Source organism: Lucilia sericata, unplaced genomic scaffold (assembly GCF_015586225.1).
Source record: "Lucilia sericata isolate MDLA Ls3-8-SP2 unplaced genomic scaffold, ASM1558622v1 Contig000350F_arrow, whole genome shotgun sequence".
Classification (NCBI taxonomy): domain Eukaryota; kingdom Metazoa; phylum Arthropoda; class Insecta; order Diptera; family Calliphoridae; genus Lucilia; species Lucilia sericata.
The window spans coordinates 138369-149292 of NW_023994370.1; the positions used below are offsets into that span (position 1 = coordinate 138369).

Genomic DNA, 10924 nt, shown 5'->3' on the forward strand with positions numbered 1-10924 from the left:
TTTTTTTCTCCATTAATGTTCAAAAGAACTTCAATACATTTTATAGCTTCGGTAGCTATTAGTTCAACAATAAACAATCCAGCCGACAACATTATTACATTCTTTGTTTAATCCCACAATAAAAAAAAACGCAGCAACAGCAATAAAAGTTGCTGATGCCGCGTGCTTTTCTAACGCTTTTGCTATTCTTTAGAAAATAATTTAAAGAAATACTTCAACATGTTTTGCAGTCAACATTTTCTAGGAATAATTAACACAACTGGAAACCCAATGGGTTTTACAGTTAGGCCACAGTGTGCTAAGAAATAAATAAAGAAAGAAATTGTGGCAGACAGACTGTCTGTCCGTCCGTCTGTCTGCCCGTCTTTGACTAGACTAGCTAGATAACGTTTAAAGTTGAAAGTTGTAACGACATTTCTATAATTTTTAAATTGTTTTATGTTTTTTGTTTCTCTTTTAACAGAAGATTATTAAGTATTAATTAAATGCTTTTAGTGTGTTACCAATGCTGTATGTGTACACACTGACACAATAAATAGGAAATGAAATACAACTACAATCAGTATCAGCGACAGCGTTAGTTACGCACTTTAGTTAAGTCCGTTTGGTGCTGCAATCACTGCTAACAGTTCTAAACTAGTGGTCGCCAAGTTAAGAAGAGTATTGTTTGCACAGCATGTGTCATGTTGCGATACCGTTGCTTAATACTATTTACCACAAATCTTTAAACGTTGCTGCATTTTTGAGAATTTTCCATTTCCATTTATGTGTTGCATGACATTGCGTTGCATTAAAGTACACAACAGTGCGTTGCATTGGATTGCATTGCAACATACATTTGTACATTGGTTGGTCACTTGTTGTAACAGCAGCAAATACATATAATAAAGTTTAGATTTTTATTTGTTTCGATGAACTAACCTGCTGCTGTTGTTGTTGTTGTCATTGTTTTACCTTTTGAGGACTGCAATAATTCTATGATTGCAACTAGTTTAAAATAATTGTTAAAATACCAAATACCCGTTGCCTTCAGAGAATTGTTAAAGAATAAAACAGTGTTTGGAAATTGTGTCTAGAAAAAATGCCTAAAGTTTGAAACCTGCAGTGTTTATTGATTTTTAATATCATATACTTATACCGCTGTAGGTCGAATGATAGGGAGTTTTGATTAGACTGGACTATAGACTAAATAGTCTGTAGACTATAGACAATCTATAGATCAAACTAGTCTTAAGATAAGATTATAGACAAGTTTGTAGAATATATTATAGTCTAGATTATAGATAATAGACTTTTTCATGGATTAGACTTTAGACTTGGCAATTGATCCAACTTTAGATAGATTATATAGTCCAATCCATTAGTTGATAGATTTGACTGTAGTCAATGGATCAAACTATAGATTAAGATTAGTCTACTGGTCTGGTTTGTAGATCAGACTTTAAACTGAGTCAACAGGTCTCTCTAGTCTACATAGATTATATACATCAGACTATATATAAGTTGATAGGTTATAGACTAGTCGAGAGATCACTCTAAAGAGCAATTAATTAATAGATCAGACTAAAACTAGCTTATAGGCTGATCACTAGATTATATCAAATACTAGTCGATAGATCAGACCATAAAGTAGACTCCAAATCTGACTATAAACTAGTCTATATATCGGACTATTCCTAATCTATATATAAGACTACACTAGTCTATATATCAGACTATAAAATACTCTATAAAACAGACTTTAGACTAGGGAATAGATCGGACTATAGTCTAGGCTTTATGTCAGACTATAGACTAGGCTATATGTCAGCCTATAGGCTAGGCTGTATGTCAGACTAGTAGATAGATAAGACCTTGATCTGGTTAGTAGCTCAGTCTATAAGTCCGACTATAGACCAGTCTATTGGTCAGACTATAGACTCGACCATTGGTCAGACTATTGACCAATAAGTAAGATTATAGCCTAATCTGTAGGTCTAAAGGTTTAACTACAGATTATAATTAGTCTGTAGCTCAGACTCAGTCTATTATACTACAACATAGAGTATATATTAGTCTATAGCTGAGACTAGCTTATATAGTAGACTAGTCTATAGCATGGACTATAGACTCATCTGTAGCTTAGAATATAGACTGGTGTATAGCTTAGATAAAAGATGTAGCTTAGACTATAGTCTATTTATTATACATTATGAATTGGAACTGCTGTAGTGCAGGGTTAGTTTTTGATATCTATACTTTCTTTCCTTGTTTCTATTGATTTCGTCTTTCTTTTTTTGCCTTTCAACAAGTAACTTGTATATTTTTATTTTTCTCTAACTATAACATAATTTTTTAACATAATCAACTATAAAAGTGTGTGGTGTTTCTTTAGTTTTGCGCAATATTCTCCAAAGACTAAGAAAACAACAATAAGAATGGAACACTTTTGGAATTAAACAATCAGTGTATAATCTTTGCAAAAAAATTGTATTCTGATGAATTCAGAAAAATACACCACAGGGATTGATGAACAAAATTAGAATTGCAAATATTTGAAACGATTCATAGAAGGAGTTTAAAGAAACAGCATAAAGTTAAGATATTTTTTTACGCATACGAAGAACCTTAGTGAAATCGGCAAACTTTGTAAAATGGAATAAATTTTCTTAAAGTTATACTAGTAGTCCACTGTTGTAGTCGGTGGTATATGAATCTTATTACTACAAAAAGTGGGTTAAGGTTATTAACCTAAGAAGGCTATTTATATAAAGTATGTGGTTTGTTCAAAGAATCTTCTGACTTTATTGTTTAAACCACAAATGTGTGTTAAATCCCTAAAGGTGAAAAATTAACATCTTAGTATAGAAGTAGGTGGCATGCAGATGGAAGGTGGATATGAAATAACTATAAATTTTGCACCGGTTTACATTACAGGTTTAAAATTAAGGTAATTTCCGCTCTAAAATAGCAATAAGCGATCTCTTGCACTCTTGCCATCCAAATCAGGTATGGAGAATTGAAGTTTTGAAATATATAGTACTTTTTAGGTTTTATAGTACTAGAGTAGAATATAGACTAGACTATAGACTAGACTATAGACTAGACTATAGACTAGACTATAGACTAGACTATAGACTAGACTATAGACTAGACTATAGACTAGACTATAGACTAGACTATAGACTAGACTATAGACTAGATTATAGACTAGACTATAGACTAGACTATAGACTAGACTATAGACTAGACTATAGACTAGACTATAGACTAGACTATAGACTAGACTATAGACTAGACTATAGACTAGACTATAGACTAGACTAGACTATAGACTAGACTAGACTATAGACTAGACTAGACTATAGACTAGACTAGACTATAGACTAGACTATAGTCTAGACTATAGACTAGACTATAGACTAGACTATAGACTAGACTATAGACTAGACTATAGTCTAGACTATAGACTAGACTAGACTAGACTAGACTATAGACTAGACTAGACTATAGACTAGACTATAGACTAGACTATAGACTAGACTATAGACTAGACTATAGACTAGACTATAGACTAGACTATAGACTAGACTATAGACTAGACTATAGACTAGACTATAGACTAGACTATAGACTAGACTATAGACTAGACTATAGACTAGACTATAGGACTAGACTATAGACTAGACTATAGACTAGACTATAGACTAGACTATAGACTAGACTATAGACTAGACTATAGACTAGACTATAGACTAGACTCATAGACTAGACTATAGACTAGACTATAGACTAGACTATAGACTAGACTATAGACTAGACTATAGACTAGACTATAGACTAGACTATAGACTAGACTATAGACTAGACTATAGACTAGACTATAGACTAGACTATAGACTAGACTATAGACTAGACTATAGACTAGACTATAGACTAGACTATAGACTAGACTATAGACTAGACTATAGACTAGACTATAGACTAGACTATAGACTAGACTATAGACTAGACTTAGACTAGACTAGACTAGACTATAGACTAGACTATAGACTAGACTATAGACTAGACTATAGACTAGACTATAGACTAGACTATAGACTAGACTATAGACTAGACTATAGACTAGACTATAGACTAGACTATATACTAGACTATAGACTAGACTATACTAGACTATTGACTAGACTATAGGACTAGACTATAGACTAGACTATAGACTAGACTATAGACTAGACTATAGACTAGACTATAGACTAGACTATAGACTAGTCTATAGACTAGGCAGTAGTGGGCGACAAGTGAGATAGTTTTAAGAGTAATTTGAGCCTAAAAAGCCTATAAAGTGTGGAAAATTAGATCAAATCATATTAAACGGGTGAAAAATTAGCTCTCGGAGTGTTTGTTTTCGACTGTTGTCTATAAATGCCTCTGATCCTAAGATTAATTGACTTTGGGCGTAAGATCTTCTAGTTTAGATGAAAAATTAAGTTTTTAGTTTTTTAAACTTTTTTAATGAAAAAAAAAATTATAGCAGATTTTGAAATTTTGTTTAAGAAACAAAATTCAAATTTTGCCACCATATTCGCATACACTGTATATTACTCATAATTTATTAATAAGTGATATTTTATTATTAATTAAAACAAAAAGCTAACACCATTTAAGCTTAAACTTTCCAGTAGCAAAATTGTATAATAAAATTTAAACATTTAATAAACAAAACAAAGTAATTTTTTAACATTTCTAGTTCTGTATTAAGCCGGTTTGTAAATGAATATTGTATATTTTTTAATTAAAATTATTTAATATCAAACTTTTTTTTTCACACATACTAGTTGTGTTAAAAATTATTGTTGAATAATTTTAAATAATAAGTGAAACCACTTTTTGATTAAAATAATTTTTGTTTGTTTAGTTTAAACAAATTATGACGTAAATAAAGCAAACATTTGGTTTTTATGGAAGTACGAACAGGATTTTCGCGATATCAAAATATAAACTGTGTGCGAAATATTTTTCACACGCGTCTAAATATAATATCGTGCCAGCAGTAACAAGATTTTTTAATTTAAATAAGATCAACCATATGTTAAGATATGATTTCAGTTTAGTCTAGAATAAATTTCCTTCACTGCATTTTTGCAAACGTATTTTATTTTATCTCAAAGTATAAACTTTGTTATATAATTAGAATTAATGGCCTTCTGCAACATTTTGGATAGGGGGCTGAAGGATTACTAGGTCCGCCCATTATATATCCCGGTGGCGGCTGCATCGATCCACAACTACATGATAAAAATAATAACTTATTATATCAAAAATTAGCATATCATAACTATATCCAACTTACCTACTAAATGTGACTATGCCATTGTCATGGCAAATCATTTTTGCGCATCCAGAAGGATATTTAGCTGTTTCACCAGGCGATAATATTAAACCTTCCACCACACACTTTCCTGGATGATCTTAATGTTATACATTTAATGTTTTTCTACTATAGTTAATTTGCAAATATATAGAAATATTTTAAAAATTTACCTGAATTATTGTAAAAACCGATTGCCACCGCTGCCCGATTTGCTACCACTAGAACGCAAATTATATTTATGAAAAGTAGAAATTTCATTGTTGTTTTAGTATTGAGTTGTTCAACGAAACTGATTTGATGTCTCATGTAAGATTAAGTTTGTGGTTTTGTAGCAAGTGATTAAATTTTAATTGATAATAGGTCATATACATATGCAAACAAACATACGTATGCACAGTGGTTCAACGATTTTTGAGAACTAAAAATCTAATGTAATAATGAAACATTATCTAAGTTGTCATCCATGATAAGAGAGAGTAACTTAAATATTTTTAAGCTTAAGTACATGTGCATGCAAAAAAAAAAATGAAAGCTCAAGTAAGAGCTTTTTGCCTATAACTGCATTAGATTCCACAAATATTATATGAACTAAAAAATCATCTATAGTTTAAACTACAGCTCAGTCTAAAATCTTGACTATAGAATAGTGTATAGTTTTGACTATAGACCAGTCTACAGTCTTGACTATAGACCAGTCTACAGTCTTGACTATAGACCAGTCTATAGTCTTGACTATTGAACAGTCAATAGTTTTGACTATAGAACAGTCTATAGTTTTGACTATATAACAGTTTATAGTCTTGACTACAGAACAGTCTTGACTATAGATATAGTTTTGACTATAAAACAGTCTATAGTATTGACTATAGAACAGTCTATAGTCTTGACTATAGAATAGTCTATAGTCTTGACTATAGAACAGTCTATAGTCTTGACTATAGAACAGTCTATAGTCTTGACTATAGAACAGTCTATAGTCTTGACTATCGAACAGTCTATAGTCTTGACTATAGAACAGTCTATAGTCTTGACTATAGAACAGTCTATAGTCTTGACTATAGAACAGTCTATAGTCTTGACTATAGAACAGTCTATAGTCTTGACTATAGAACAGTCTATAGTCTTGACTATAGAACAGTCTATAGTCTTGACTATAGAACAGTCTATAGTCTTGACTATAGAACAGGTCTATAGTCTTGACTATAGAACAGTCTATAGTCTTGACTATAGAACAGTCTATAGTCTTGACTATAGAACAAGTCCTATAGTCTTGACTATAGAACAGTCTATAGTCTTGACTATAGAACAGTCTATAGTCTTGACTATAGAACATTCTGTAGTCTTGACTATAGAGCATTATATAGTTTTAACTATAGACATTATATAGTCTAGACTATAGAATAGTCTATAGCCTTGACTATAGATCAGTCTATAGTCTTGACTATAGAACATTCTGTAGTCTTGACTATAGAGCATTATATAGTTTTAACTATAGAACATTATATAGTCTAGACTATAGAATAGTCTAGAGTCTAGACTATAGAATAGTCTATAGTCTTGACTATAGAATAGTCTATAGTCTTGACTATAGAATAGTCTATAGTCTTGACTATAGAATAGTCTATAGTCTTGACTATAGAATAGTCTATAGTCTTGACTATAGAACAGTCTATAGTCTTGACTATAGAACATTCTGTAGTCTTGACTATAGAGCATTATATAGTTTTAACTATAGAACATTATATAGTCTAGACTATAGAACAGTCTATAGTCTTGACTATAGAACAGTCTATAGTCTTGACTATAGAACAGTCTATAGTCTTGACTATAGAACATTCTGTAGTCTTGACTATAGAGCATTATATTGTTTTAACTATAGAACATTATATAGTCTAGACTATAGAATAGTCTATAGTCTAGACTATAGAATAGTCTATAGTCTTGACTATAGAATAGTCTATAGTCTTGACTATAGAGCATTATATAGTTTTAACTATAGAACATTATATAGTCTAGACTATAGAACAGTCTATAGTCTTGACTATAGAACAGTCTATAGTCTTGACTATAGAACAGTCTATAGTCTTGACTATAGAACAGTCTATAGTCTTGACTATAGAACATTCTGTAGTCTTGACTATAGACCATTATATAGTTTTAACTATAGAACATTATATAGTCTAGACTATAGAATAGTCTATAGTCTTGACTATAGAACAGTCTATAGTCTTGACTATAGAACATTCTGTAGTCTTGACTATAGAGCATTATATAGTTTTAACTATAGAACATTATATAGTCTAGACTATGGAATAGTCTATAGTCTTGACTATAGAACAGTCTATAGTCTTGCCTATAGAACAGTCTATAGTCTTGACTATAGAACATTCTGTAGTCTTGACTATAGAGCATTATATAGTTTTAACTATAGAACATTTTATAGTCTAGACTCTAGACTATAGAACAGTCTATAGTCTTGACTATAGAACAGTTTATAGTCTTGACTATAGAACAGTTTATAGTCTTGACTATAGAACAGTCTATACTCTTGACTAAAGAACAGTCTATATAGTCTTGACTATAGAACAGTCTATATAGTCTTCACTATAGAACAGTCTATATAGTCTTGACTATAGAACAGTCTATAGTCTTGACTATAGAACATTCTGTAGTCTTGACTATAAAGCATTATATAGTTTTAACTATGGAACATTATATAGTCTAGACTATAGAATAGTCTATAGTCTTGACTATAGAACAGTCTATAGTCTTGACTATAGAACAGTCTATAGTCTTGACTATAGAACAGTCTATAGTCTTGACTATAGAACAGTTTATAGTCTTGACTATAGGATAGTCTATAGTCTTGACTATAGAACAGTATATAGTCTTTACTATAGAACAGTCTATAGTTTGTCAATAGTTAGACTAGTCTATAGCCTTGATTATAGATTGATCTATAGTCTTGACTATAGACCATTTTATGATATTGATTATAGGCTTGTCTATAGTATTGACTATAGATGAGACTATAGTCTTGACTATACCCCTGTCTATAATATGGACCTTAAAAAAAAAAAAATTTTTATCAAAAATATTAATAGAAAATAAAATTTTTACTTGATTTTTTTATTTCTCAAATTTTTTTCTAAATTCTTGTTGTAAATGTTTAGTTTAAATTTGTTATTAATTTAAGAACTTTCAGTTTTTTGCGCTGCTACAATTTTCCTCGCACAACATTTCGGATAAACGGAATCAGGTAAAATAGGGTCTCCTAAAACAAAGCCTGGGGGTACACCAATAACACCACAGCTATAACGATTTATTATAAAATGAATATAAAATTAATTTTATTTAAAAAATTTCATTGAATCTTTTAAGAATTTTCAAATTTACCTAAAAAATGTAGCATAACTTTCCTCATGACACACCACCTGTTCACATCGGCCCGGTATAGAGGCCTGTTCGCCAGCTGCTAAAATAATATCTCCCGTAACACATTTACCAGGATGATCTGTAATAGAAATATGTAAATTAATTCAGGTGTAAACAATTCAAATTTAATTCGAATAATTACTGGGATCTTTTTGAAGACCCCATGAGACCGCTGCTAAACAGTTCGTTAAAATTGCAGCAATTAAATTTATTATGAGAAACAATTTCATATTGTTGCCTTAAGCTGGCAATGTAAACTAAAAATTAATAACATTTCGTATGACTTTTATATTTATATGGAACCAATAGCTTTGTTTAACAAAGCCCCTTAAGCGGAGGCATAGTATTTAAAATTTTTGTAAAAAAGTAAAATGTATGTGCTTTTTTTGAAATATTTTGCTAATGAAAAGACACGTGTTTATATTGCAACAACGTTTTGTATAATAGAGTCAACAAATACTATGCATTTCATTTCGTACTATTTTTAGAACCCAAGACATTTTATTATATGACCACGTTCGATCAGTTGATGCCCTATGCGGGAACTCATTGCTTGTGATCTTAATATACTAACGTTTAAACTAGTCTGGTATAATCTTTAAAGAATTTATTATAGTGACTAATGATTAAACCTTATCAGAAGTTAGATCTTGTTTTTGTTGAAGATTCATGACAGTTTTAGGGTTAAAACCAAATTAGATCATACCAACGTATTTTCAAATGAAAATGAAACTATAAATTATGCTAATTTCTAATCTTGCTTTTTCCCCATTTATTTATAATTAATGTTTAAAATTTAAAAGCTATTAAAATGTTTTTTTTTTGTAGAACTTTTACTTAAAAACACAATATTATGAAAAAAAAGAAAACTTTTAAATAATAAATTAAATACAAAAATAAACTTAGACATGAAACTAATTAGACCATTACAATGACTTGGTTTAATGAATAATTTTTTTTGTAAATGTAAATTAAAGCTAGAAATACAAGTGCATATAAATGGTTAATTAAATAAATACAAATTATACAAATCAGGCATGGAAAATTCAGTACCTTCTCTAGAATATATATAGTCTCGAGTTTAGTCTATAGTCTAGTCTAGTCTATAGTCTAGTCTATAGTCTAGTCTATAGTCTATTCTATAGTCTAGTCTATAGTCTAGTCTAGAGTCTAGTTATAGTCTATATTCTAGGTCTATAGCCTAGTCTGTAGTCTAGTCTATAGTCTAGTCTATAGTCTAGTCTATAGACTAGTCTATAGTCTAGTCTATAGTCTAGTCTATAGTCTAGTATAGTCTATATTCTAGCTATAGCCTAGTCTATAGTCTAGTCTATAGTCTAGTCTATAGTCTAGTCTATAGACTAGTCTATAGTCTAGTCCTAGACTAGTCTATAGTCTAGTCTATAGTCTAGTCTATAGTCTAGTCTATAGTCTAGTCGCCTAGTCTAGTCTATAGTCTAGTCTATAGTCTAGTCTATAGTGCTAGTCTAGCTATAGTCTAGTCTATAGTCTAGTCTATAGTCTAGTCTATAGTCTCTAGTCTATAGTCTAGTCTATAGTCTAGTCTATAGTCTAGTTAGTCTAGTCTATAGTATAGTCTATAGTCTAGTCTCTAGCAGTCTAGTCTATAGTCTAGTCTATAGTCTAGTCTATAGTCTAGTCTATAGTCTAGTCTATAGTCTAGTCTATAGTCTAGTCTATAGTCTAGTCTATAGTCTAGTCTATAGTCTAGTCTATAGTCTAGTCTATAGTCTAGTCTATAGTCTAGTCTATAGTCTAGTCTATAGTCTAGTCTATAGTCTAGTCTATAGTCTAGTCTATAGTCTAGTCTATAGTCTAGTCTATAGTCTAGTCTATAGTCTAGTCTATAGTCTAGTCTATAGTCTAGTCTATAGTCTAGTCTATAGTCTAGTCTATAGTCTAGTCTATAGTCTAGTCTATAGTCTAGTCTATAGTCTAGTCTATAGTCTAGTCTATAGTCTAGTCTATAGTCTAGTCTATAGTCTAGTCTATAGTCTAGTCTATAGTCTAGTCTATAGTCTAGTCTATAGTCTAGTCTATAGTCTAGTCTATAGTCTAGTCTATAGTCTAGTCTATAGTCTAGTCTATAGTCTAGTCTATAGTCTAGTCTATAGT

The 10924-nt window shown here is 30.6% G+C and overlaps 2 protein-coding genes across 3 annotated transcripts; both read right to left on the reverse strand.

The window, feature by feature from the left end:
• Window positions 1-5104: 5104 nt before the first annotated feature.
• Window positions 5105-5662, reverse strand: LOC119603972. 2 transcript variants are annotated; one of them, XM_037956278.1, is made up of 3 exons: window positions 5524-5662; window positions 5333-5441; window positions 5105-5267 (listed from the first exon to the last, which is right to left on the reverse strand). In XM_037956278.1, the coding sequence occupies exons 1-3, from the start codon at window positions 5657-5659 to the stop codon at window positions 5162-5164; spliced, it is 351 nt and encodes a 116-aa protein (XP_037812206.1). In that variant the 5' UTR covers window positions 5660-5662; the 3' UTR covers window positions 5105-5161. The 2 variants fall into 2 exon arrangements, with proteins under 2 accessions (XP_037812206.1, XP_037812205.1); XM_037956277.1 differs by having other exon boundaries at window positions 5333-5450.
• A 2831-nt stretch (window positions 5663-8493) lies between these two features.
• LOC119603983 lies at window positions 8494-9037 on the reverse strand. The gene is made up of 3 exons (XM_037956293.1): window positions 8931-9037; window positions 8750-8867; window positions 8494-8665 (listed from the first exon to the last, which is right to left on the reverse strand). The coding sequence occupies exons 1-3, from the start codon at window positions 9016-9018 to the stop codon at window positions 8545-8547; spliced, it is 327 nt and encodes a 108-aa protein (XP_037812221.1). The 5' UTR covers window positions 9019-9037; the 3' UTR covers window positions 8494-8544.
• Between the last annotated feature and the right edge of the window lie 1887 nt (window positions 9038-10924).

Excerpts from the sequence above, each read along its gene's own strand:
- LOC119603972 (XM_037956277.1), bottom strand. The coding sequence starts at position 5,659 with ATGAGACATCAAATCAGTTTCGTTGAACAACTCAATACTAAAACAACA. Across the intron at positions 5,451-5,523 it reads CGGTTTTTACAATAATTCAG|ATCATCCAGGAAAGTGTGTG; the intron begins GTAAATTTTTAA and ends TATAACATTAAG. Across the intron at positions 5,268-5,332 it reads GGCATAGTCACATTTAGTAG|TTGTGGATCGATGCAGCCGC; the intron begins GTAAGTTGGATA and ends TTTATCATGTAG.
- LOC119603983 (XM_037956293.1), bottom strand. The coding sequence starts at position 9,018 with ATGAAATTGTTTCTCATAATAAATTTAATTGCTGCAATTTTAACGAAC. Across the intron at positions 8,868-8,930 it reads GGGTCTTCAAAAAGATCCCA|ATCATCCTGGTAAATGTGTT; the intron begins GTAATTATTCGA and ends TTTCTATTACAG. Across the intron at positions 8,666-8,749 it reads AGTTATGCTACATTTTTTAG|CTGTGGTGTTATTGGTGTAC; the intron begins GTAAATTTGAAA and ends AAATCGTTATAG.